Source organism: Phyllostomus discolor, chromosome 4, assembly GCF_004126475.2.
Source record: "Phyllostomus discolor isolate MPI-MPIP mPhyDis1 chromosome 4, mPhyDis1.pri.v3, whole genome shotgun sequence".
Lineage (NCBI taxonomy): Eukaryota > Metazoa > Chordata > Mammalia > Chiroptera > Phyllostomidae > Phyllostomus > Phyllostomus discolor.
The window spans coordinates 104,202,828-104,229,367 of NC_040906.2; the positions used below are offsets into that span (position 1 = coordinate 104,202,828).

Here is a 26,540-nt window from a genome sequence, read left to right on the forward strand (position 1 = left end):
ACCTGCTGCTCCTCTACACTCAGGTCTCAGCACAATGTCCCCTCCCTCCTCAGAGGCCCTGCCAGTCCCCTCACCTAATGCCACCCCAGCCCACAGCCAGCTTCTGTCACATCACTGGTCTTTTTCTCCTCATAGCACTTGTGTGAAATGCTCTACTGTTCATTTAGGCACTTGTCCATCAACTGCCACTCCCACAGTGTCAGCACCTGGAGCAGTAAGCTGGCTGTCAAGACCCCACTGGGGACCCTGAGCTAAGACACTGCCTGGCTCAAGATTGCTATTGGATATTTAATCTTCCTCACTCTGGCACTGATATCTTCCAGAGGTAAAGAGTTTTAAAACTAGAAAATAAAGAAAACCTGGAGCTTCTCAGAAAACCTTCCAAGCAACCTAGGAAAGGGGTTTTGAAAAACGTACCACCAGAGAAAGAGCTGTGTATGGGAGCGCCTCTCACCTTCCCAGAGAGACAGCTGCATGGAAAGTCCCTTGTGTTCCCAGAGACAACATGGCCAGGCAATGGCTCCTACTGCAGTCATCTTTATTGAGGCACAGACTTCACAGACACCTTGGTGGCTAGTGTCCCCAAGGGCAGACCCCACAAACCTCACCCCACTTCTCCATGGTCCTACTGGTCCCCTAGGCCCCCCTGAGCTCCCAGGTGTCCCAGCGCCCAACTGGTCAATGATGGACGGGAGCAGAAGAGTTTTGGTTGTCTCCTTGAGAAAGAGCCTCCTCTTTGGAAATGGCCTCACTCAGGCCCTGCAGGTCATCGAGCAGGACACAGAGGGATCCTGAGAAAGAAGACCCCAAGGGTTAGGAGCTGGACAAGAGAAGGCCATCATGGTTATGTGCAGAAGAACAGGGCTGCTACAGGGTGGGAGGGTTACGAGGGCGGAGGTTTTCTGGTTCAAGGCAGGCATGGATAAAGGAGGCTGAGGGCCTCCGAGGGTCACAGAGAACAAGGCTCATGCACTCACGTCTGGGGCAGAGATTCCGGAAGTGCTCCCCATCTCTCCCTTCCTACTTAGACCATTACCCTTTACAGTCTTCCTGGGGGACAGTGCAGCTGCTGGAGATCCAGGTACTGAAGACACTGCCCGGCTTGGGCTGGACTGCGCAGACTTCCCCTTATCCAGGGAAGGATGAGCTGCCAACAGCCGCTGCTGCTTAAAACGGGAGAGGAGACCCTCCTGCTGCAAGGTGACCTGGGAAGGAGAGGGTTAAATGCCACCTAGCAAGGGCAGAACCTCCCCATACTCTTTTCACACCTCTACTCCCCAACCGGCCCCCCACCCCCACCCCGGGGCCTCCGCCTCTCCTACCAGCAGGAGGTTCTTGTCCCTCTCCAGCTCCTGCAGGCGCTGGGTCAGCCGCAGCCCCTCCTCCTTCCGGGCCTCTTCCTGCAGGCGCCTAAGCTCCTGGTCCCGCTCCTTTTCCCTGGTGGCTTTGCGCTGGATTTGGCGCAGGGAAACCACTATGGGGAACCAGGTCACAGAGGGGACAGGTGTTGGGCAGCCCAGAGGCAGCAAGGCACCAGGGAAACAGGACTGGAATGATGGGTAGGACCACTGGGTCCCAGCTCTGTGACTCAGTGTCTTTTGCACAGTGGGAGAGGCAGCCGCCACTCTAAGACCCTATGAGTCTATGAACCCACAGCTCCCTCCCACCCCAACCTTCCCAGAGTCCCATAGGGGAAACCGGATAGGGACTGGATATTAGATCTTGTGCAATTCATGTTCATTTTCTTAAAGGGTGACAATGGTACTGAGATTGTATAGGAAACTATCCTCTTTGCAGGAGAAGGTCAACAGTCATGATGTTTGTAATTTACTTTAAGTAATTCCCCGGAAATGTATACATCAATATGTGTGTACAGAGAAAGAGCAAGTGTGGCAAAAGGTGAGTGACCAGCATGGGTGTTCATCACATGATTCTTTTCATTTGCTGCATATTGGAAATTTTTCCTAATAAAGAGTTGAGAGGTGCCCTGGCTGGTGTAGTTCAGTGGACTGAGCGCTGGCCTGTTGCTGGTTCAGTTCCCTGTCAGGGCACATGCCTGGGGTCCCTGACTGGGGGTGTGTGAGAGGCAACAAGTGTGTCTCTCCCTCTCTTTCTCCCTTGCTTCCCCTCTCTCGAAAAATATATAAAATCCTTTAAAAAAAGGGAAAAGAGAGAAAGAGTTGGAGGTAACCAATGGTGGGAGATGTCAGATGGCAGTGCCTTTGTGGTGGGGAGTGACCAGGAGGTGCTCTGGGATGGTCACTCGGTCTGGGTGCTGGCTACCTGGGTGTTCGTCAGCTGAGAATCCAGCTGTGCCATTCCCTGATAACATCATCACCTGCATACTTCACAGAAAGCTTTACAGAAAGTTTCTAAAATAACCTATGTCTCCACACTTCCCGGTCCACCCTGGCAAACCTCACCGGCCTTGGCATGCTCCCTCCGAGCGTCATTCAGTCTTCTTTCTGTTTCTGAGAGCTGTTCCCGCAGCCGAGATTCCACTTCAGCCACCTTCTCTTGCAGAGCTGGAGTGAAAGAACACGTAGGGTGTGTCAGGGAACCATGGCTCATGGTCCCTCCGCAACGCCCACCTCCTCCTCCTGCACACCTTGCCCATAGGTTTCCTGCTGCTGGGTCAGCTCCTGCCGCAGACTGGCAGCCTCCTCCATGCTCTCCTGCTGGCCCTGGCGAGCTGCTTCCAGCTGCAGCCCCACACTGGCCAAGGACTCCTGGGTCTGCCGAAGCTCCTGCTCCAGCTGCTGGGCCACCGAACTCAGTTGCTGCCGCTCCGCCTCCCCTGGAAAGGGGTGGGCTTACTCAGGCCTCTCCATGCCCTAGACCCCAGCTCTTCCCTCCTCCTCTCCACCCCCAGTGCACCCGACTCAGGCCCCTGCTGAAGCTCAGGGACCCCTGGACCAGGTGTACCTTGCTCCCGGGCTCGGCCCACCTCCTGCTGGATGATGTGGGCACTCAGCTGCAGTTCTGCATCCAGGCGATCCCGTTCTTCCCGCAGCTGCTCCAACTCAAGGCTCACCTCCTCGGTTGGTGGGGGCAGCAGGCAGCTGAGACAGAATGGGGGAAATCACCCAGCTGCCTGATGCTTACACCGCCATTCCTCCTCAGTCCTATTGTTTTGGGTCCCAGCAACCAACCATCCTGAAAGCCCCACCACCACCCTCCAATCCATCTCAAGTGACCCAAACTTCACCTCTCCTGGCGCAGATGAGCAAGCGCCAGTTTTCGAGCCATCAGACCTGGGGGTGAAAAGGCAGACAGCATCAGAGATGAGTGTGTGGAGGAAAGGGGAGACGGGGAATAAAGGAAAAAGAGAGGCTCAGACTGATGAGAAGGCAGGAGGAAAAGATATGGGCAACAGAGGGCTGGTAGGGCAGGGCATGGCTGGTCTGGCAGTCGCCTACCCACCCTGAATGGTGTGGACCTTGCGGACAGCATAGCTGACTCGGCTGCTGAGGCTGGGCAGCCGGGCTGCGGCTTGCTCCACCTTGGCCATGGTGTTCTGGAGGCAGGTCTGAAAGCTGAACAAGGTACAAGGCCGCTGACCCTTCAACCCCACGTCATCCACCAAAGAACTTGACCTGCCTCTATCCTTTCCTGTGATGATGGTGGGGACAGCATGGAAGGGAAATTGAAGTCAGGAAAAAAAAAAAGAGCTGCAGCCAAGTTGTGTCCAGCTCCTCAGCCAATAAACAGGAGAACCTGAGGCTTAAGCCCTTTAGTGCTCTTCAGATAAAAATGATCCAATTGCACCCTGGCTGGTTTAGCTCAGTGGATACAGTGCAGGCTGCAAACCAAAGGACTGCTGGTTTGATTCCTTTCAATCAGGGCACATGCCTGGCTTGTGGGCCAGGTCCCCAGTAGGGGATGTGCAAGAGGCAACCACACATTGATATTTATCTCTCTCTCTCCTTCCCTTCTCCCGTCTCTAAAAATAAATAAATAAAACCTTTTAAAAAAATGATCCAGTTGCTCATAAGAAAGCACAGCTATTCTTGGTCCCCAAGCCTACAGTAAGCTTTTTCTCTGGGTCCCAGCAGTAAAAACAGCTATGAGGTTCATGGGGCACACCTTATCTGGGCCCAGCTGCCACCACACAGTCAAGGTGAAATAAACTTGGTTCTATGGAGCTAAGACGAGTGCCCATAGGCTGGCTAATCTCTGGCTGATTTAGACCTTTCCACTGGCAGGCTCCTGGATGCCTCTCCAGGTCTGGGGATACTCCTGGTGTATGTGCCACTCGGGTGTGTGAACTTACATGCATTTTTCTAAGGAAAAAAGTCCATGGCTTCCATCAGTTTTCTAAGGGATCCCCTGCCCAAAGACAGCAAACATTAAGTGACTGCATGTCTACACATAAGAGATCAGCGAAGGCCAGGCACATCGCTCTCTCAGCTGGCTGTGCCCCAGGTGAGACCAACACCACCCCCTGGTGCAGGAGGCATAGCATCCAGGCACAGGACTGGAACTCCCCAGGGGAGCCAAGTCTTTGCCAACAGAAAAATGAGCAGAAAACAAAGGCTGAAGGTTGTATCCCAACAGCAGAGCAGACACCTCTTTTACCTGAAAACTGTTTGGGTGATTCCAAAACCTTCCGTGGCTCTCATTAAAACCATTTTCAGATAATGTCTCCAAGCCATCTAAAGACTACCTGTCTAACAAACCTGGCAACAGGCCAAGCTTGGGGTCTTTTTCACCTCGCGGATTTGTTGGCAATTAGTTATTAGCAAGATCCTTTTCAGTGGTGTCCTGGTTCCAAAACAAAACCCTGTCCACACATGTCTTTCTGTTCTCCCACATGTGGCAGCACATGTGATGGACTGAACCCAGATGGTGCTTCCTTGTAACTAGCCTCTCTAATTCCATGCATGTTTGAAAACTTTTCTCATTTTTTAAAGTTCAATTAGTCCCCAAGGTACAATTCAACAGAACGGGGTAGTGGACAAGGCCCATGCTGCATCACTATTTTGTTATGGGATCCACCAAGAAGAGCCGAGGTAACAGCAAACATTTACAGAGGACATGTGACAAGCCAGCAGACTGCTAGAGCTCCACGCAGACCAGGTACCTCAATGTCCAAGGCAAGGAGGGCTGGCACCCAGTACCAAGAAGCTTGTGCTTCTTACAGGTCTTTCTAAAGCTTATATAAGGAGTAGGGAAGAAAACACTGAGGAACTTGGTATGAGACATAGGTTTGCAATCAATTAAGAAGGGAACCATCATACATTTTAGATGGACTATCTGTAAGCCAATAGTGTACAGATTTAAAATAAATAGACAAGTTTTTCCAGGTAATCAGGGCATGCCTATACAATTCTAAAGAAAAAGAAAAGACCAAGTACCCACACTCCCCATCCTGGAAAATTGTGACAGTGGATACTCCCAGTGTTCTGTTTAGCTCAAGCTGTCACTGGACCAAATGCAGGGGGATGCACTGCCTCACCTCCAGCCAAACATGCAGTGGCAGTCACCAGAGACCCTGGTGTCAATGTGGAAAAGGTTACCCCAGAAAAAACAAACACAGGAACTTTTACAGGGCTAAATACCTCCAGCTCTGCATCCTCCAGCTGGAAAGTGGACAGCTTTCCAGCCACTTTTGCCTGAAGCTCTTAAACTCCAACGTCCCTGGGAGGCAAGAGAAACAGAAATCCTACCTCACCCACCCCCATCCCAGACACCTGCTGACAGTGTTGGCCACAAGCTTCAGCTGCTCCTCAGCCACGGCGACCTGCTGCTGCCCCCGGCGCCAGGCCTCCTGGGCACGGCTCAGCTCCATCTGCAGGGTCTAGGAGGGAGGTGATAAAGAAAAGGAGCCCTGGGGCCCTGACCCATGGACCTGGGGTCTCCCAGGCCTCTCTTAGCTCCTGCCTGCTGCATAAACAGACCAGACACTGACCTTGGTGCCCATCCGCTCCACTTCCACCTGTGCAGCTTTGTCCTCCAGGGACCGCTGCAGGATGGCCTGCTCCTGACTCTGGGCTGAAGTTCTTTCCTGGAGCTCTGCCACCTGGGGGAGGGGAGGAGACAGGCAGGGCACTGGGAATGAAGGGGCAGGGGCAGAGGCCTCTGAAAAAACACCACGTAGGGAGACAAGAAACATGGGCTCCTCAGCATGGAGAATGAGTCTAGGTTTCCTTCCAAAAGCACGTCCCACACACTCATACCTCAAGGACTTGCCCACACCACCTCCTCAGAGAAGTAGTTCCTCACCATCCTAAGGCTGCCCTCCAGTCTCTGCCATGTGGTCAGTCACCCTTTTCTTCACAGCACACATAATTACTTGACATTACCTAATTGTCTGCTTGCCTACAGCGCCTTCTCCAGAACCTAAGCTCTATCTTCGTTCAGGGCTGTTTCCAGCACGTGGCAGCCACTCCGTATACTGGTTGAATAAATGTTACCCCGTACGTAAGGAGCAAGTCGGGAGGAAGAACATGGAAAGGAAGATGCCAAGTGACCTGTCCCTTCAGATGCTGCACGCACGCTCCGTGCTCCAGCTCCTGGGCCTTCAGCTGCACCATGAGGGCAAACACCTTCTCCCGCCAGCGCTTCAGCAGGGACTGGACCTTCCTGGGCAACTCGGGCTCCAGGGAATCTGAAGGCTGAACCTGAGGGACAGAGGAAATGGAGACACTGTGGGCTCCTGGTGGAGCAGAGGAAGGTGATTGCATTTTGGTTTCTCTCTGCTGCCCAAGTAACAGAAGCTACCAGAAGAGGTATGTGTGCAGGAAAGGAAGCTCTCAGCAGCGTCACGCCCACCCCTCCCACCCACAGAGAAGCACCTAGTGAGGGGCCTACCTTCCTGGCCAGCTCCTCCTCCTGCATGGACAAGATGTGGGTGAGGCTTTGCACTCGCACCTGCAGCAGCTCCACAGTCGAGTGTAGGCTGTCCCGGTCCTCCTGCAAGTGCTGCCAGTGGGACAGGGCGGAGATTGGCCTCTCTGTACCCCTTCTCTCCTGGGGCACCCCCTCCAGGCCCTGAGGCTTCCCATTCCACCCCTGCACCATCCTGGCCCCTGCACAGATTCACCCTGCACTCTCACCTGCACAGTCTCTAAGAGGTCTTGTCGCTCTGACTCCCACATCTGGCTGTGGACCTCAGGGGGGACTTGTTCCCCTACGTATCTCCTTAGGTTCTCAACCAACGTCACCTGAACCTCCAAGTCTTCTTGGGTCTTGCTAGGATTAGGGTAGGAATAAGGAAGTCATCAGTGGGGTACCTTGGAGACCTGCCCCACCCACCAACTGCTGCACCCACCTTGGGCCAACCCACTTACCTGAGCTGCTTCCGTAGCATCTCAGCCTCCTTCTGGGCCATAGCTAATTCCTTGGCTTCCTCTGCCCTCCTGGTTTCCAAACTGTTCAGAGACTTCTCCAAGCCCTCGGTTTTGTTGGTCAGACTGGAAAGAGCCTCCTGGCGAGCCCGTGTTAAGGAGGACAGCTGCAGAGAGAGGGGGCTCAGCAGGGCCAGCTTACCTCCACATCTGGGCTTTCCAAATCTCCCCAGACTTTGGCCTTGTCACCTCCCACTTGTGACTTTAGACAACAGCCCAACACATCGTGTAACGCTTCACAGCAAATGGATTGTCCCTGGAGCCTTACTCCCCCATCACACTCCAGCTCATCAGCAGTTCCTGTTAGGTCTTCCCCCAAGTTCTATATTCACTTCTCTATGCCTCCTGCCACCAACCTGAGGTAGACCACCCTCATCTCTGGCCTGGACCACGGCAACAATCTCCTGACCAGTCTTTCGAAACCCTCAGTGGCTCATCATGGCATTCCAAGCAAATACTAGCTTCTTCCCTCAGTCTGTGAAGCCCCCCATGCCTTGGCCTCTGCCCACTTCTCTGAGCCCATCTGCTGTTGATGTCCTAATTCTACACATCACCTCCTTGGGAAGGCCTCCCATGACCCTCCAATCCCAACCACCACTGCTCTGTTCTGCTGCCTGTCCTTGTCCTTCCAGCACTTGTCATCTGAGATGACTTTGCTATCTGCCACAGCCCAATCAAAAGGAAGCTCTAGGAAGGCAGAAGTCACACCCTTTTCTTGTTGCACCTCTCAATGGCATCAGGGTCACTGAGAAAGTCATGGGACAAACAGAAGAGGGAATATGCCTGCTCTCATCTCCAGTCTGTCCCTTTCCCCCTATTTCAACAGCACAGTCAGAGTGATCTTTTTGGACATAAATGACAAATCGATCATGCTATTTCCCTGTTTTAAACCTTTTACTGGTTTCTCATTGTTTTTACAATAAATGGACCCCCTTCTGAATGGACCCCCAAGGCCTTGCAGGCTGCACCACCATCCAGAGCCCCTCAGCTCCTGCACTCAAGCCTCGCTGGTCACCTCCTGTCCCATGTGCTGCCTGGCATCACATCAGCCTCCATTGCCAACCCACATGTTTCACCAGCCAACTTCTATTCAGCACCAATGTAAACTTTTTAAAGTATATTTTATTCATTATGCCACTACAGTGTCCCATTTTTTTCCTCTCCTTTATCCCCCTCCGTCCCGTACTTTTCCTCCCTCCAGCATTCCCCCCCTTAATTAGTTCATGTCCATGGGCCATATACATAAGTTCTTTGGTTTCTTACTGTACTATTCTTAACCTCCTCCTATTTTGTACCTACCATTTATGTTTCTTGTTCCCTGTACCTTTTCCCCCATTCTCCCCTCTCCTCCTCCCCACTGATAACCCTCCATGTGATCTCCATTTCTGTGATTCTATTCCTATTCTAGTTGTTTGCTTAGTGTTTTTTTGTTTTCCAGATTCATTTGTTGATAGTTGTGTTTGTTGTCATTTTGCTGTTCATACTTTTTATCTTGTTTTGCTTAGATAAGTCCCTTTAACATTTCATACAATAAGGGCTTGGTGATGATGAACTCCTTCAACTTCACCTTATCCTGGAAGCACTTTATCTGCCCTTCCATTCTACATGATAGCTTTGATGGACAGAGTAATCTTAGATGTAGGTCTTTGCCTTTCTTGCCACTTTGAATACTTTCCAGCCCCTTCTTGCCTGCAAGGTTTCTTTTGAGAAATCAGCTGACAGTCTTAGGGGAACTCCTTTGTGGGTAACTGTCTCCTTTTCTCTTGCTGCTTTTAAAATTCTCTCTTTATCTTTACTCTTGGGTAATGTAATTATGATGTGCCTTGGTGTGTGCTTCCTTGGGTCCAAACTCTTTGGGACTCTCTGAGCTTCCTGAAAGTCTATTTCCTTTGCCAGATTAGGCAAGTTCTCCTTCACTATGTTTTCAGATAAGTTTCCCATTTCTTGCTCTTTCTCTTCTCCTTCTGACACCCCTATGACTCAGATGTTGGAACATTTAAAGTTGTCCCAGACGTTCCTAAGCCTCTCTTCATTTTTCTGAATTCTTGTGTCTTCATTCTGCTCTGGTTGAATGTTTCCACCAGAACAGCTTTCTTCCTTCTGCTCCAAACCATTGATTTGAGTTCTGGTTTCCTTCCCTTCACTGTTGGTTCCCTGTACATTTTCCTTTATTTCACTTTTTCCTCTAATTTGTGACCATACTCAACCATTTCTGTGGGCATCCTGCTTACCAGTGTTTTGAACTCTGCATCTGATAGGTCGGCCATCTCTTGATTGCTTAGTTCTATTTCGGGAGCTTTGACCTGTTCATTTGGGCCATATTTCTTTGTTTTGGTGCTCCTGTTATGCAGTAAGGGGCAGAGTCTTAGGCATTCACCAGGACAGGGCAACCCACTTCGCTGCTTGGTATTGCTGTCTGTGGAAGAGAAGTCAGAGAAGGAACAATGCCCCTTGCTTGACTCTCACCTCACTTTCAGTCATTTCCCCTGATACCCACAAGCAAATTGGGCCCTTCTGATGCTGATTCCTGTGTGGATGGGTTTGTGTGTTTTCTAGAGCCCCATGGGTCCCTCCAAGACTCTCCTGTGAGACAGGGAGTTTCTCCTGATGCTACAACCCCCACAGATTTTTATAGCCAGTGACTTTGAGGATTTATTTTCCCACGTTGGAACCCTGGGTTGCATGGTCCATCTTACTCCCCAGTTGTTCCTCCCAATATCCGCATGTGAATGTGGGACCCCCAGTCTGCCAGCTGCCACCTTGCTGCATGTCCTCTCCATACTGGCTGCCCGTCTCCACCCCTTCTACCAGTCTGGATGAATGTTTCTTTTCTTTAACTTCTTGGTTGCCGGACTTCCACACAGTTCAATTTTCTGGCAGTTCTGGTTGTTTTTCTTTTTTAAATTGGTTGTCCTTCTTTTGGCTGTGCAAGAAGCAAAGCCTTTCTACCTATGCTTCAATCTTGGCTATATTCAGCTTCTTTCATGAATCTAAAGGCCATTTATATTTTTCTTTGAACTATCTCCTTTGTTCATTTCCTGACTAGATTGCTGACTTCCCCTTACCAATTTCTCGGCACACATTATATAGTTGGGATATTAGCCTTTTCCTGTGATATGAGCTATATTCTTCCCTAGTTTGTCATTTATCCTTTTATTTTTATTTTATCATTCCTAAGTTTAGTATCATGAAGTCAATGTACCAATCTTTTCTTTAGTGGCTCTGGACTTTGATTCATATTCAAAGACCTTCCCCATTCAAAGTTACAAGGAATTCACCCAGGTTTTCTTCTATTATCTTTACAGTTTCATTTCTCAACATGTTGATAGTGACCTTCCTAACTCCTCTACCAACTCAAGACTCCTCTGTCCTTCTTCTGAGCACTTCTCCCAATTGCAGGTAATTACTTAGGATTAAATCCATGTTCAATGTGCGTTCCCCACTAGGCTGTCAGCTACACTCAGAAGGGCAGGGACTCACTGATGCACTCAGCAGAAGTCTGGCTCCTATCTTAGGGATGGAAGAATAAGCTCCCCAGACCACCTTAGGACCACTTTTCCCAAGAGCTCCAAGATGAATTGGGTGCCCAGAGTGAAGTAGGAAAACAAAGTAGAACACTTTCTACTAGTAGCAAGGGGAAGGAGGGCTCCAGGTAGTGAGTCCTGAGAGCAAGAGCAATCTGAGGCCCTGGCTGGTGTGGCTCAGTAGACTGAGTGCTGGCCTGCAAACCAAAGGGTCACCAGTTTGATTCCCAGTCAGGGCACACACCTGGGTTGCAAGCCAAGTCCCCAGCAGGGGGCATGCAAGAGTCAACCACATATTGATGTTTCTCTCCCTTTCTTTCTCCTTCCCTTCCCTTCTCTCTAAAAATAAATAAATAAATCTTTAAAACAAACAAAAAAAAGAGCAATCTGAGTAGGACCAAAATACTAAGGTCTCCCTCCATTCAGGTCATGGTTTTTTCACCTTCACCCAACATTTTCTTTTCACTCCACTGCTCACGGGGGACTTTTCTTCAATATGTGCCCTCTGCAGGAAAGCCACTGCCCAGTTCCCCACTGTGAAGCCGAGCCCTTTCCACTGCCATATTCACCTGCTCCTTGTGCAGCCTCTGAACTTCCTCCAGCTGCCGCTGGCTCTCCTCTTCCAAGTTCTTCCGGACAACCTCAGCCCCAGTCAAGGCAGCACGCAGGCCCTCGGCCTCAGCTCGGCCAGCCTTCTCTGCCCGTGCCAGAGCCTCCAGCTCCACAGCCTGGGCCTCCAGCCTCATCTTCTGCTGCAATGAGGTCTCCCGCAGGACCCGGACCTCCTCCTCAAACCGCCGCAGCTCCTGCAGCTGCCGAGAGATCAGCTCAGCCTGCTGGCTCAAGGCCTGTGACCCCTGTAGCTCCACGGACCTTGAAAGACAGGTTAGCACAGGTAAGGCCTGTCTCTGGTACTGCTAAGGTGGCCATGGGCATGATAGAGACAGAGATAAAGTTGAGCCATGGGGATCTCTGCATTTCTATCACCACTGTCATTCCTCAAGGCCTCACTAAACATATTAGGCCTGGTGTCTGGGCTCACATGATCTAAAGTCTAGCTGAGATCATGAAACATGGCTCTCTAGAGAGAGCTACACATAGACTGATGTCTTAAAAGCAAATGTGCACATCATTAGGCCACACATTCTGAAATGAAGAGATTAGAAGTACATACAGAGACTTCTGAATCTGATTTAAGGGCAAGGAAAAGTTGAGGAGAAGTGAAGAAAGAAAGCTCATGGCTTCCACTATATAGCAAGACGAGGTACTAGTGGAAAGCATTTACTGAGTGTTAGGGATACTATATGAAAGGTCTGGGAGGACACTACATTAATAAATTACATAATCCCAACCTTTAGAGAACAGTTTACTTACTAGTGTCACATAAAGTTTAAAGCAGCTTATAACATGGCTCTTGGTATAGCTCCCTCACTGAGGCCCAGAACCACTGGATTTTTAAAGGAGGGAACTTAGCCTACACAAAGTAATTGACTGGCCAAAGGACCTGTAGTTGGCAGCCAAACTAGAAACAGAGTGTCTGTCTCCTGACACCTGCTCCAGTGCTCCCCTTTTGTCATTACGCTCCTTCCTCTTTGATGGGGTCCAGGGTAGATCCACTCACAATCCCATTCTAGAGCACAATGGCATAATGACATGCCACTATATCAGGGAAAAGACACACAGGAAACACCAAGAATAAGAAGTTTTACAGATAGCATATCAACTAATTGCACAGCCAACACCAACAGCATGTACACAGAATGAGTCCACACTAGTACAGCACATGATTCTAGTTTGAATGTCTTCATCTTGCCTTGTTATGATCAGCCTGTGTCTTCCCTTAGGATTTTAAATTCCTTGATATCAGGATTTCTCCTATTTGTTTTTTTTTTAATCCCCATCCCTAGATTCTAGCATGCTCTTATTATCATTTATGCATTGTAGGCACCAATAGTTATCATGAAAAAATGAATAAACTATGGGACTACAGTCTGAAATAGGGTAGGGAATCTATTCCAGTAAAGACGGGTCACTGGCAAGCAAGCCTGAGAAAACAGTGACAGTGGACCCTACCTGCCCCTCTGCCCTGGTTGCTGCCCATCACCAGAAACATCCTGTTCCCATATGATCACTTGAGGTCTTTGGTTGTCTGGCCGCCTCTCTGAGACTTCGTGATGGGCCAGGGGTTGGACCAGAGGAATGTCTAAGACCCAGTTGGGAGCCATTCTTGGCAAGGTTGGAAGGGGCCGAGCTTGGAAGTGGGATGGGGGAATGAGCCCAGTGGAACCTGAGGAATCATAAGGAAAACACTGGTCACTTTCCCAGTGAGAGAAAATCACCAGTCCCCTTGCCATGTGCCCCACTGACCTGAAGGTCGAAACATCTCCACATTATTTGAAGTCTCTAGATTCTGTGTCCAGCCATCTATGTTCCCCTGGACAACAGGAGAAACAAGGGCACTGCAATTCAATTTTCAGGTCACCTTCCAAAGAGAAAGCCCCTAAAGTTAACAAAGTCATAATCCTCAAATAACAAGTCCACCGGATTCTAAATTCCTCTTTTCCTATGTCCGGAAAGAAGTAGTAAATACCCAAAGATTACTTGCTTGACCCAACCTGGTTCCTGATAGAACCGTGGCAATAACCATGAGGTGGGAGGGAATTTACTGAGACAGGCTGAGAGGGCGCTGTTAGGCTTTACTCCAACTTTTAGTGTCTGGGCAATGCATTTACTCTCCTCCTCAAGTTTCTACAGTCTCTGCCATTCCTGGTCACAGGTAAGAAAGGAGATACGCAGTGCAGCAGCTGTGAGCTCAGTCTCCAGAGTCCCCTTCATGTCTTGGGGAAGCCCATCTACATACCACCAAGCCAGGATCCCTGGTTCACTCCCTACTAAAGCACTGGCCCAAGACCCTGCCCTAGATGGACAAGGTCCCATGTCCGGCAGGATGGCTGCCCCAGGACCCTTGGGAATCCAGGAAGCCTAGATCCCTGGGCAGAAAAGCCAGCTTCCTGCCATCTCTTTCAAACCCCTCCAGCAACTTCCTCTCAGTTTCTGTCTACTATATGTTCAGCTTCCATTCCTGTCGCCCATATCCCTCTCTCCAGAGGGCTCTTCAAGGTCTCCCACTCTTCCACCTAAATTCACCTATCTCCCCCAATCTGGGATCCCTCTCCCGCTACAACCTAATGTGCTTTTTTCTCCGAAGGCATTACTCTGCTCTCTCACTCGCACCCTCATCTCGGCTCAACAGCATGCTCTAGCCTCCCCGCACTCAAGCGATTCTCAACTCTCCACTCCCAGGACACCCGAGTCTTCACCCCTGTGGGACCCTGAGCTCTAAAGCTGTTCAGACCACCTCCTCAATTCCTTCGCCTGGCCCCATCCCCTCTTCCACTATGAACCCCAGAACCCACTCCCCAACCCTTTCTAAGCCCCTTCCCGCCCCAACCGGCGCCTCCCAAATGTCCCCTCACCGAGCACGAGAGCCCCCTTGGCCCTTAGCTCACACCCCTTACACTTCGCCCCAGGCGGGTCTCCGCCTCCAACTGCGCCTCTGCAGAGCGGCCCCGGCGGCGGGCGGCTCCAGAGCCAGGTTTCACCCCGGAAGGGGGAGGGGAAGAGGTGCACGCAAGCGCAGTACTGTCTAAAGCCGGATCCAATTACCGCACTGAGTACCTCCGCGCCCTGGCGGCTCCTCCCAACTCCGGGAACCCGGGAAAACTTGTTAACTAATCAGAAAAGGTGTAAACCGGGACAAGGAGGGCCCTGGCCAATAAAACGGAGGAGGCCCAGGAGCTGACCAATCTGAGACGGCACAGATTGGTGCTCGCCGAGGCGAGGGTAGGACCCGGGAATTCCGAAGGCGGGGTCGGGATTGCCCGCGCGCGCTGGCCGTGCCCCTTCCTGGTCCGAATTACTGGCTGTCAAACAGCCGCGGAGCGCCGGCCCGGGCCGGAGCCCGAGGGTCCCGGACGCCGCACAGGCCAGCGGTGTTTGAAGAGACCCCTCCGAGACTGCACCGCGCGGTAGATCCGACACTGGGCTGGGCGGACAGGGAGAAGGCTAGGTTTTCCTTCCACGGTCTCAGGGAGCTCTGTTTTATCCCATTCGAAGAAGCTGGGCAGCTGGGGTCTAGGTCCAGTTTTTTTGGAGAACATAGGGACCCGTTTGCACTTCCTTTGGGGGTGGGGGAGGGTGACAGTGGAGTCACTTTCCACTGGGGTTCAAGCTAACTAGTTATGAGTGAGGGATTGGCCGCAACAGCGAGGCGTGAACGTGCATGAGAGCTGGCTACTCTATTTGGATAAGAATGTCTGCCAGGAAGAAGCTTTTCTCCAAATTACATTGAGGTGACAAGTTAGTCTTTCACGGAAATAGGAGAACCCCGCTATGTACAACTAGCTTGCAGTTCCCCCAGAAGCTGCCTAATGGTATGTTGCCTTGCACAGATTGAAGTCTCCTGGAATACTTTGCGGCCTGAGGTTCCGATTCATCCAAGGTGCCATAGGACGTGTCCGGTTTTTGCACTGCCTCGGGACTTTCCCCAAACTTTTCAGCTTTGAAGCGTCTTGACAGCCAATTTTGCATCGCGTGCCTAGGATCCTTGTACTCTGAATTTGCACTGCTCTGGGACTGTGCTTCAAAGTTGAAATTGCACAAAGCATAGCTCAAGTTTGCATCAGACAGAAAGTGAACCTAGGCTACCGTGCATGGCTCAGGAGTTTGGAAAGGTGATGAATCCCTGAAGTGGAAGAGGTGGTGTGGAGTGGGCACTGCCCATGCTGCCCTGCTTCCAGCTGCTGCGAATAGGGGGCGACGGGGGCGGTGACCTCTACACTTTCCACCCTCCAAGCGGGACTGGCTGTACCTATCGCTTGGGCCGCCAGGCCGACCTGTGTGATGTGGCCTTGCGGCCCCAACAGGAGCCTGGCCTCATCTCTGGAGTCCATGCGGAACTACACGCTGAGCGCCAGGGTGAGGACTGGAGAGTCAGCCTGGAGGATCACAGCAGCCAAGGTAAGCAGCGAGCAGCAGTTCAGGGCCTGCCTCCCAAGCTATCAGGTTTGATGCACAGGGTAGTCTGGACCTCTCTTTCCACCACATGGTGTCAGAAGCTCTCTGCAGCTCTGACTTGCTGGTCCCCGTTTAGTTCATACAGGGGCTGGGAGGCGGTTCCATAGGCTGAGGCAGCATCAGGGAAATATCAGTGGGCATGTGCTGTGGCCACTGGGGAATCCAAGCTCAGACCTGGCTCAGTTTTCAGACTTGCTGAGGCACCTTATTCCTGTTAGGATATGTTGAATTATGTTTCAATGATATGGATATGTGATCTCCCTGATGCAGAGGTCATTGCCAGCCTTAGTCCTGTCACTTCACTTCTCTGCGTCTTAGTCTCCTTTTAGGTAATATGGAAGACTTTATAAGGTCTGTTCGGGAAGTGTGTGGAGATAACTATAGTTACCAGTATTCACTTAGTGCGTACTGTAGAACCAGGCAGTTTTAAATGCATTGAATATCCCCACTTTACAGACAAGAAAAATGAGACACAAAGAGGTTAATTTGCTTAGGGTCACAGAGCTGGTAAGTGGTAGAGTCAACAGTGGAACCCAGAGTCTGAACTGTGCTGAGTTGGAGCTGGATTAGTGAGCATTACTGAAAACTGGACCTCAGAATATTGGAGAATGGATCTATTCCCTCCATATGTCCTGTGGGAAGGCATAAATGTCACATCACATCTGATATTACCTGCTGAGGGACTTAGAATATGAATATTTGATGACAGGTGTCATGTTCTTATGTTCCCCAGAAAATCAGTCAGGGTCAGATTTCTCCACTAACTGGTCATTTGCTTTTGTCATTTCTGTATCTGTCTGGTGCCCCACTATCACCAGGGACTTTAGTCAACAATGTCCGACTCCCAAGGGGTCACAGGATAGAATTGAGTGATGGTGACCTTCTGACCTTTGGCCCCGAAGGGCCCCCAGGAACGAGCCCCTCGGAGTTCTACTTCATGTTTCAGCAAGTCCGAGTGAAACCTCAAGATTTTGCTGCCATTACCATCCCACGGTCTATGGGAGGAGGAGGAACTGGAGCTGGTTTCCAGCCCATTCTGCCCCCCCAGGGGGCTCCACAGCGTCCCCTCCTCACTCTGTCTCCTGCACCAAAAGCCACACTGATCCTCAACTCTATAGGCAGCCTCAGCAAGCTCCAGCCCCAGCCTCTCACCTTCTCCAGGAGTGAACCACAGAGCCTGCCTGCTCACACTCTCCCTGGGGAAAAGGGGATCACCCCTTCTGCCCCAAACCCAAGAAATAGGAGGAAATCTGCTCATCGAGTGCTGACAGAATTGGATGATGAGAGAGAGTCTCCTGAGAGCCCCCCACCAGTCCTTAGAGAGCCCAGGAAGAAAGTGTGTCGAGAAGACCCCACTGACACCCAGTGGGTAAGTGGAAATGGGTGTCTCAATATTTCACTGCCCTTTGATTCTTTTAGAGCCTCAGGCAGGGAGGTGGCCCCGTGCTGGTAATGGAGATGGACGGTGGACAGCAAGGGGTTAGCTCTACCAACCAGGTTAATCTATATTAGTCAGGTCAATCTATCTGGGTTCACTCTATTGTCCAGGTAAAGCTCTAGGCTTCTTCAACAGGTTTTCAGTGACCCTGGCTTTTGTCACTCTTCAGAAATCAACCTTGGCATCCTCTGAAGCACCTAGTGAGCACCTACATGACTCCCCCTGCTGTTGGGGGAGGGGAGCCCCGTGCAGCCCCTTGTTGCTGCCTATCCTGAGACAGTGGCCTGGGTTCCATGACAGATGTGATATCTGGTTCCATATGGCCTGTATTGGCTGCAGCATCCAGGCTGTCAGGGAGGCTGACTTCAGGTGCCCAGGGTGTCACATGGGTGTCCAGACCTAAGGCTGACCACCAAGGGGCCAGAGGACAGAGCTGGTACCTCCAGGCCATGAGGGAGACACAGTGGAATGCCAGCAGGTCCTATGAAGTGCCTCCTTCTTCCCTTTCCTCCCCAGGAGGGAACGACTACAGGACAGGGGTCCACTGCTATGGATTCAAGGTCTGGAACCGCCCCTCATGGCAAAGGTGACAGAAGAGATGGTTTCCTGCCAAAGATAATGCTGCCTTCAGGAAGTTGCCAGTGAGTTGGAAATTCCCACTATTCCAAGTCATAGGTCCTGTCATGGACCCCAGAAAATCTGTGATCAGAGCACTCATCAGCTGCAGAAACCATCCATTCCTGGGAATATGTAAATCCCAGAGCTGAACAAGTGAGTTGTCAACTTGGATGGCACCACCTAAGGCATTCTGGGCAAAGCTAGAGCACAGCCCTCAAACTGTAATCCTATCACTTGACCATGTTTGTGGCCTGGCTTCTCAGAGGTTTGCTTTCATTTCCAAATAAAGAATGGGTCTTATGCTCCATGCTTTCCATTTCTTGGGAAAATAGACTTGGAAAGGTTTGTAAAATGTGAATTCTTAGGGGAAGGGGAGATGAACAGAAAAGGCAGAGAAATACAAACCTGCTCACTGGGGGGGGGGGGGGGGGGGGGGGGGGGGGGGGGGGAAGCAAATATATGTGGTGACTTGGAGGTGGGAGATGAAAGAAAAGGAATTAATGGGTAATTAATGATTCTAGTTTAAAAGAAACCATCCACTGCCCTTAAAATTAGGTGGTTGGGGTATGGTCAGTTTCATATAGATGGAAGAACTTTTACAAGTTTCACCAGTACAGGCCTACCTCAGAGATACTGCAGGTCCGTTCAGTTGTAGACCACTGCAAAATGAGGTGTATGTTTTTACTGGTGGACGGTCTTGACTTCAATTTGAAAAGACCCATTTGTAACCCTGGATGGTTTAGCTCAGTGGATTGAGTGTGGGCTGTGAACCAAAGGGTTGACAGTTTGATTCCCAGTGAGGGCACGTGCCTGGGTTGCAGGCCAGGTCCCCAATAGGCGGTGTGCAAGAGGCAACCACACATTGATGTTTCTCTTCTCTTCTCCTCTCTCTAAAAATAAATAAAAATAAAATCTAAGAAAAATCAAACCCCTCTGTCAAGTGCAAGAAAACAAAGTAGTACACAGAAAAGAAATTGTGGTAAACCAGCTAGATCAGATGCTGGCCTGGTCCAGTGTGATCAACCCATGTATGTTACATTTTCTTCTGTGAGCCTCACACCAGTCAAGACACTTGTCAAAGCAGCGTTCCCAGTTCTTACTGGAAACCCTTGTCTCAATATACTCTATTGCAACCTGTATGTCTATCCCATTTCCATTCCCACCTAGGCTTGCCCACACCGAGGAAAGAGTTCCAGAGCAAGGACCTCCCATCCCACCCCCCAGCCAATAGCAATGCAACAGGGACTAAAGCATGAGGGGTATGCTGAGTCACTCATGGACAGGGTAGGCAAAAAACCTTGAAGGGAAACCAAACAGATCCTGGCATTGGGAAGCATAAGATGGTGCCCTTGCTGGTGTGGCTCAGTGGATTAAGCGCTGGCCTGCAAACCAAAGGGTCACCAGTTCAATTCCTAGTCTAGGGTACATGCCTGAGTTGCAGGCCAGGTTCCCAGTAGGGGGTGCACAACAGGCAATCACACATTGATGTTTCTCTCCCTTTCCTCCTCCCCTCTAAAAATAAATGAATAAAATCTTTTTCTTAAAAAAGAAAGTACAAGATGGAGAGTTTCTAGTTGGGGCTCTATGCAGAAGAAAAATATCTAAAGACTTGATTTCTTAGTATAACGCCACCGAAGCCTTCCAAAGTAGTGTGGGGAACGCAATAAGCCAGCTCCTACTAGGGAATGGGCTACACAGTAACCACATCTGTGGGCGAAAATAAGATGTTTAACTCAAGTTCCCTGGGATCCCGTGTCGCAAGTTTTGAAGAACTAGCTCATGCCTCTAAGGGCCTCTACAAATAAACTTGGTTCCAGTCTCAGCTCTCCCTGACACTGTGTGATGTGAGCAGGTTTGGCACCTGGCTTCAGGGTCATTTGAGTCTGACAGCAGTTACTATCCACTATTTGGGTGTCTGCACACCCTTTCAGTAACTAGAGGATAAACCAAAATATCCATCTACTGTGTCCCAGGCTTCTTTATTTAAGATCAAAGTGATAAATGATGTGGGGATTAAAATCAAGAGCATCTATGAACTTCACCTTCCCTCCAACCAGTTCCCTAAACTCCCTGCCCCCACACCCTTTGTGTTCCCAATTCCGTAGTGAAGAAAGAACTTAATCCCAAAACCGTGGAACAATTCTCAGGGTTCTTTCCCTCGCTCTCCCTCCTGTCGTAGGAAGGCAGGCACCTCAGTTTGAATGCATGGGAGAGCCCAGAGCGGTGACAGACACAGAGGGAAAGGCTTCACCCTCAGGGAAAGGGACTGAGGAGTACAGCGTAGTGAAGTGAGGGCCCACATAGCCTGGGGTACCAAAGTGGGGCCCTGGTGCCAGAGGAAAGGATACGGGTCCCCCTGAGAAAGGAGGCCCAGAAGCCTCAAAATCCTCTCGTTGGGAATAGTCACTGCTTGATCGTTTGCCCTTCTGGCGACGGTTGCAGAACCACACTCGGACCACCTAGAAGTGGAAGACACAAGGGAGAATGACTCAAAAACTCCAGGAGGTGGGTCATTTGGCCCAAACCCAACAGATCCAGAGTGACTAGAGGGCAGAAGCCAGAGCTAGTGCAAGGGGGTGCGGCCTGGAGGGAACATGGAACACTCTGGGACTAGAAGGGGACAGGCACTCACATCCTTCTCCAGCCCAAGTTGCTGGGCAATGTGGCTGATCTGCTGCAGGGTAGGCTTCGGGCACTGCAGGAACATGTTCTCCAGGTTGCCCCTCACTCGGTTCTCGATACTTGTTCGCTTTCTCTTCCGGGCCTGCACGAGAGTCTCTGCTTTGCATATCTGGGCAGGTGGAGAGGGGGCGACAGATGACAGTTTGAAGAAAACAGATGGGAGAGCAGGCTTCAAATCTGCTGAGCAATAGCAGCACTAGGAAGTCAGTGACTCAAGAGCAAATTGCTAAGGAGCATTGACTGTGTCACCAGAGTCGGGTGGTATGAGAAGGAAGGGTTCTGCAAGGAAGAGCAGTTCAGACCAGCAGCTCTGCTCCTTGTCCCAGCAGCACTGAGGAATCACCCTCCACCCATGGAGGGATACTCTCACCAAGAAGCAGAGCTGCCAGCAAGGGATGGAAGCAATGGACATGGGGCCAAGTCACAGCGGTTCCCTGTGAATCCCACCCGCCCTCACCTCCTGCAGATTCTCATTGTTATCAGCTTCCTCCACCCACTTCTGCAGCAGGGGCCGCAGCTTACACATGTTCTTCAAACTGAGCTGCAAAGCCTCAAAGCGGCAGATGGTTGTTTGGCTGAACACCTTCCCTGAGGAAGTCAGTTGAAAGAGAACAAGGTGAGGTAGCAGGCAGGGCCCTCATGACCCCAAGACCTAGGTGTCACCACCTCTTCTTACCCTCATAAGGTCCCACTTCTTCCCAGAGAAAGTAAAAGGCCCAAGTATCTTTCCCCCTTCCTCTACTACCCTCTTCATGGCCAAGGGTAGAGCCTGCCCCTGGAACAATATCCCCTCACTCCCTTGGTAGAAAAAGCTCAGGTTCAGGAATATTCTTTCCAGGGCAGAAGTGGTCCCTGTGTTCTATGGGTCAGAACATGCTGAGTGGGACCCACCAAAGAGGACGCCCAGAGTGAGCCCCACATCGGCCTGGGTGTATCCCAGGGTGATCCTCTTCTGCTTCAGGAGCTTGGCAAATTGCTCAAGGTCTTTCTGCAGAGCTCTCATGTCCTAAGACCACATTGGAAAAGGCAGAGAAAGTATAAGAACACAAACACACCAACTATTGCCCCCCCCTTCCCATCTGTGTCCCAAAGAGTGGTCTTTGGGAGTATCTCTGCATCCAAGCTGCCCACCAAACCCTGGAAACAACCTATCTACGAACACCCTTCACCCTAGAAAGCAACAAATCTATAGCTGCAGAGCACCAGGCACAACGGGAAAACACCTGAACACCTGTCAGGTCACAAAGGGAGCTCCTGCTGGCCAGCCCATTTAATACAAAAGCTTTTTGACTGGAGTAACAGCCCTAGAGAAATAAAGAGTGCCATGTGTGATTCTCATTTCAATACACTCACTCTCTCAGACTACTTGCAAGGTCCTAGAGTATGGCCTGGCATGTATACACACAAACACACTACAAAAGGTTACAGGTGTCATAAGATATGGACAAAGTGCTTTGTATATAGTCAGTGCCCAGTTATTTAAAAGTCGATTGTCCCTTTTTTTCTCAACTTTTTTGAAATACAGAAGCAACCTCATTGATTAATTCAACAGATTTATTCCATACCTCTATAAGCCAGAGGCTACACAAAGTAGACAATAAGCCCTGGCCTTGGTGGGTAGAGACAGAAAAGGGCATGGGGGGAATAAATGGTAATAAAAAAATACACACTAAATTTAATCCTAAGAAAAATAAAAATAAATGTCCTGGAGCTTCCATTCCAATGTGGAGGAAAGTAATTACTATCTGCTGTGTCAGAAGCATCATGAAAAGTAAAATAGAGGATTACAGAGTACTATACAGGGTAGGACATCACAGGGAAGGTGACAATTTAAATAAGCTGGGGACAGTGAATTTGAGCAAGGAAAAAGTCAAGTGTAAGTGTCACAGGGTGGCAGATAAGGTGGGCAGGTGCAAGGCCAGCGTGGCTGGAGCTGGGTGAGTGGGCTGAGGAAAGGAAAGCGGGGGAGCTATGAAATCAGAAGAGCGAGCAGGGCAGTCCCTGCAGATGTTGCAGTGAGTGAAATGATGTGACTCTCATATTTTAAGATATTCACTCTAGTGGACACAGTGACAAGAGACTGAGGAGGAAATGGTGGTATAATCAGGGAGAGAACTGCAGTTATCCAGATAGTAGTTCCAGCCACTCTGGAACTACAGTGGTAAGTATTGATTGGGGCGGGGGGCGGTTCAAGGTAAAGATAGTGGTGTTTCCAAAGGTGTGGAGGTAGGGAGATCAAGGAATGAGGGTGCCTGGTTTGGCCTTGAGCTAGTAGGTGGTGGATGGGTGAGGTACAGTGACTCAGAGAGCTATCGGAGCAGGAGATGGAAAATTTGGCAGTCAAGTCTATGAACGAAGTCCCTGAGCCTACAGGGTGGATGAGAGGAAGGAGGGTAAATAGAACACAGGCGAAGGACTGAGCCCTGGGGCACTCCAGTGAAGGCCAGGAGCCCAGGGGACCAGAGGAGTTAGGCCTTTGTGTGATCCTGGAAGCCTTCAGGGGAAGTATTTCAAGGTTAATCAATCACATCAAGTTCACATAGGCTAACTTTTATTCCCAGCTTCTGCTCAGCCAATGTTTCAAACCCATACACGGCCTCAGCTGTCCCCATCAGGGCTTTCCCAATCCTATTTTGGGGATTTGAAATAAGGTAAAGCCCAGTTCAAATCCTAGCTTTGTCATTTAGCAGTGAAGACCCATGAAATAGGCTAATAATACCTCCCTATGAGATTTTGTGGCAGTTAATGAAACGATGTAGAAGCTGAGCACACAGCCAGGCACTTAGGAAATGGACCGCGATTGGCAGCCATTATTATTCAAGGCTCAGAACCGGCTTCCTGCGAAGAGTCAGGGCTACCGGGTCAGCTGAAATCCCTCACACCTCCTCTGCAGACCTAAAGGCTTAATACTTGATCTCTAATTTCTTACACTTGTCTCTTCAGTGGCCTGGAACATACACATCCTTAAGAGTCCCCAGCAGGGCCGGACATGTGTAAGTCTTCAGTCCCTCAGCAAACCCTACATTTAGGGAAGAGCCTGCAGATGAACTCTTCCACTTCTCTCCCAGTTCATCACTTAAGGAATTCTGCTGCACTCGGTACTTCCAGCTCTCTAGCAGAGGGTGCTGGGTATACACTCTGCACAGTGGAGACCCACACCCGAGGCAGAGGCCAAGGGGAGACAAGCCTCGAACTTGAGGGGAGGTAAAGCCACTCCACTGTCCACACACAGCCCAACAGGAGCTTCTATCAGAAACAAGTCACACCCTCGAATTTCAGGAACAATAACCCCAGGATGAGCACTGTTTTTACCCTCAGGCCACGCTTACCCAGAGGCCAAGATCTTGGGTCTGTTAAGGATCAAATTATCAAGAGGGGCTCAGGGTGGGAGAAGGGGATCAAACCCCAAGTTGGGTCTGAGTGACCCGACCCTGGTCAGGCCTAGGAAGTGGAAGGGACATACTTGACAACGAAGGCCGGGCAGGAAGAAAGGCCAGCCTGGGCCAGCTCCTGACTCCCCGAAGCTACCCCTCCCCCCGCTACCTCCCCACCCTCCCTTCATTCTCTCAGAACTCTGGCCTCAGTTCCCACCTTGCCCCTGCTCTCAGGACGGCGGTTTCCGCACACCTCCCCGTGCCCGGGGCTGCGCCTGCAGCCCCTTCTCTTGGGTTCCAGGCCTAGGCAGCTGCAACCACCGCCTTCCCTCCTGGCCGCCCCTTCCCGCTCAGCCACCTCCCAGTCCCACTGCACCTCACTCGCCTCCTCCTCGGGGGTTGGCTCCAGCTTCTCTTTGTCCAGCTTCACGACCCCAGGCGGGGCAGCGCAGGGCTCGGGGGAAGCCCCCTCGGAGTTGCTCTCCACCCCGGCTCCCGCCTCGACCTCGGGCTGGGGGTTCTCCAGGCCTCCTTGGGGCGCCAGCCCCACTCCAGCCTGAGGTCCACAGTAGGCCATCCCCCCACAGAACTCATACGGCGTGGGGCACGGAGGAACCCCCCACATCTCCGACCCAGGGCCAAGGCCCGGCCCGATTCCCGACCCGCCAGGAGGTCCCTGGAAGCTCAGCCAGGTCCGAGGGTCAACCCAGCCTGGCTCCGACCCTCCTGGCCCATCGCCTCCACCACCCGGTGGGGGTGAGAAGGCAAAGTCGGAAGCCAGGTGTCCCGCCATGGTAAGGTCGGCACCCCAAGCCGGGGGCCTGGTGAAAGGAAGGCTCTCCAAGGCACTGCTCAAGACTTCTCCCCCTCCCCAATCCCACCCACTAGCCTTGACCTCTGGCCCCGCCCCCTGGATGGGGGGGAGGAAAGGGCGGTGGGGGTGGGAGAAACTGAGGCGTAGGGTGTTTGCCTGCTGGTGGTGGTGCTGTTGGTGGAAGGGGTGTGCCTGGGAGCCCCAATTAGGCGACTCTCCTGGCCCAGCCACAAAGACCCTTGCTGCAGGTCCCCCATGCCCATGTTCTCTTCCAACTCCTTGCCGGGCTTCCCCGCCCTCCCTCCAGCTCTGCATACCTCAAAGCTCTCTGGGATCCCTCCACATATTCTCCATGTTCTTCAGGAACCCAGGTGCTTGGCCCCTCTCAAAAGACCTTGGCACAGTCTCCTCACTGGGGCCCAGCTCCTCAGACTTTCACTGTGCGTGCACCAAGTACTGCTGGGGCTACCCCTCAATTCCTCATCAGCCACCTGATGCTCTTCCCCACCCCCAATCCAGGGACCCAGGCATTCATCTTGATTACTGACCAGATTCCGTGACCCCAAAGCTGTGGAGGCCCAGTGCCCATTCGCCCAGCCTGCTAAATTCCACTCCCTCCCCACGGCAGACTACCACACTGCGCCCCTCTTCCACACCCCCAGGGTTCCGCTCCACAGCCCCTCACCTCCCAGACACAGGGACTGACCCCCACTTACCCTTCTAGGGGCCAGGCTCTGGATTGACTGGGCCTGAGGTCCTCAACCTTTGTCCAGACAGAGGGATTAGACAGCCCACATTGACCCACGGGACCCACATTGTGGAACCCAGAGACCAGGTTCCCTGCCCCTCCTTCAAGGACCTAAATATCTAGTACCTAGCTGGCTGTTCTCCCTCCCCCACAGCCCCAGCCCAAGACTCCAGCTCTAGCCTGGGTGGGGAAAGCCAAGGAGGGAGGAGGGAGAAAAATATCTGACTTCAGGTTCAAAGAAGTTTGGGAGGGACTGGGGGAAGGGGGCAAGACAATGGCCTTGGCTGGACTATCCAGGTCCCCAGAGGGGGCAGCTCCAACCCTAAACAAGTGCTCAAACCTTGAATGGACCTGGATGGCTCCCCTGGGGACAGCTTCCTGCTCCCCAACCCCCTAGCCCCAGTCCCCTCACACAGAATCCCCCTCAGAGTGGCTAAAAGAGCTCCAGAAACCCACTCCAAATCCTCAAAGACTGAGCTTCTGATCAGCCCCCGCTGGGACCTAGGTATCCTGCCCACTTCCTCCGGTGGTCTTTGGGGTGAAGCCTGGCATCTACCCCACCCCCCAGCTTTGTTTAGGGGGCTTGGAGGTTAGATGCAGAGGAGGTGAGAGTAGTTTGGGGAGGCGATTCAGGAAGCCTGCCCCAAAGCCTCCCGTAGGGTCTATTTTTCTGGGCTTGTCCTGAGGGTTCACACTGCCCACCTAATATATGATTCTGTTTACAAGAGAATAGCCCTCAGAGTGCCTATCTGAGAGGGAGGGATGAAGTTTGTCAGCTCCAAAAACTTGCCTTAAATGGAGGCCTGGGAGTGAACAGCGGGATGCCCCCTTCAGCGTGGAAGGCCAGAATCCTGAGCCTGGGACACTAATTTCTGCTGACTTCAGGCACGTCTTCATTTCAGCCCTGTCTGGAGTTG

At 51.4% G+C, this 26,540-nt stretch overlaps 3 protein-coding genes across 14 annotated transcripts; 1 reads left to right on the top strand and 2 right to left on the bottom strand.

Annotated features, from left to right (window-relative positions):
- Positions 1-516: 516 nt before the first annotated feature.
- On the bottom strand, positions 517-14,486 carry CCHCR1 (coiled-coil alpha-helical rod protein 1). Of its 12 annotated transcripts, none has more exons than XM_028509339.2 (18): positions 14,392-14,486; positions 13,241-13,307; positions 12,947-13,160; positions 11,443-11,746; positions 7,293-7,456; positions 7,059-7,194; positions 6,814-6,924; positions 6,474-6,623; positions 5,912-6,022; positions 5,694-5,800; positions 3,424-3,536; positions 3,209-3,254; positions 2,926-3,062; positions 2,609-2,797; positions 2,424-2,525; positions 1,323-1,474; positions 1,037-1,205; positions 517-791 (listed from the first exon to the last, which is right to left on the bottom strand). In XM_028509339.2, the coding sequence occupies exons 2-18, from the start codon at positions 13,254-13,256 to the stop codon at positions 679-681; spliced, it is 2,334 nt and encodes a 777-aa protein (XP_028365140.1). In that variant the 5' UTR covers positions 13,257-13,307; positions 14,392-14,486; the 3' UTR covers positions 517-678. The 12 variants fall into 12 exon arrangements, with proteins under 12 accessions (XP_028365140.1, XP_028365139.1, XP_035879677.1 ...); XM_028509338.2 differs by having other exon boundaries at positions 14,350-14,483; XM_036023784.1 differs by having other exon boundaries at positions 13,241-13,355; positions 14,350-14,483.
- Positions 14,487-14,720: 234 nt separating this feature from the next.
- On the top strand, positions 14,721-17,866 carry TCF19 (transcription factor 19). The gene is given in 7 exon segments (XM_028510932.2): positions 14,721-14,901; positions 15,325-15,892; positions 16,768-17,287; positions 17,289-17,318; positions 17,557-17,655; positions 17,657-17,680; positions 17,682-17,866. Coding segments are annotated over 6 exon segments (1,020 nt in total). The 5' UTR covers positions 14,721-14,901; positions 15,325-15,654; the 3' UTR covers positions 17,791-17,866.
- A 1,847-nt stretch (positions 17,867-19,713) lies between these two features.
- On the bottom strand, positions 19,714-24,973 carry POU5F1 (POU class 5 homeobox 1). Its single transcript, XM_028509973.2, has 5 exons — positions 24,438-24,973; positions 21,579-21,693; positions 21,145-21,275; positions 20,638-20,796; positions 19,714-20,464 (listed from the first exon to the last, which is right to left on the bottom strand). Exons 1-5 carry the CDS (start codon positions 24,852-24,854, stop codon positions 20,198-20,200), a joined length of 1,089 nt encoding a protein of 362 aa, XP_028365774.1. The 5' UTR covers positions 24,855-24,973; the 3' UTR covers positions 19,714-20,197.
- Positions 24,974-26,540: the final 1,567 nt, after the last annotated feature.

What these genes read in the sequence shown, in the direction of transcription:
- CCHCR1 (XM_028509339.2), bottom strand. An exon ending in AGAGGCTGCACAAGGAGCAG is followed by an intron (nt 7,457 to 11,442) that starts GTGAATATGGCA and finishes CTCTCTCTGCAG; the next exon opens with CTGTCCTCCTTAACACGGGC. An exon ending in GGGACAAGAACCTCCTGCTG is followed by an intron (nt 1,206 to 1,322) that starts GTAGGAGAGGCG and finishes TCTCCTTCCCAG; the next exon opens with GTCACCTTGCAGCAGGAGGG.
- POU5F1 (XM_028509973.2), bottom strand. Translation starts at nt 24,854, where the DNA reads ATGGCGGGACACCTGGCTTCCGACTTTGCCTTCTCACCCCCACCGGGT. An exon ending in CCGAGGAGGAGGCGAGTGAG is followed by an intron (nt 21,694 to 24,437) that starts GTGCAGTGGGAC and finishes ATGTGGTCTTAG; the next exon opens with GACATGAGAGCTCTGCAGAA. An exon ending in ACAATGAGAATCTGCAGGAG is followed by an intron (nt 20,797 to 21,144) that starts GTGAGGGCGGGT and finishes CCACCTGCCCAG; the next exon opens with ATATGCAAAGCAGAGACTCT.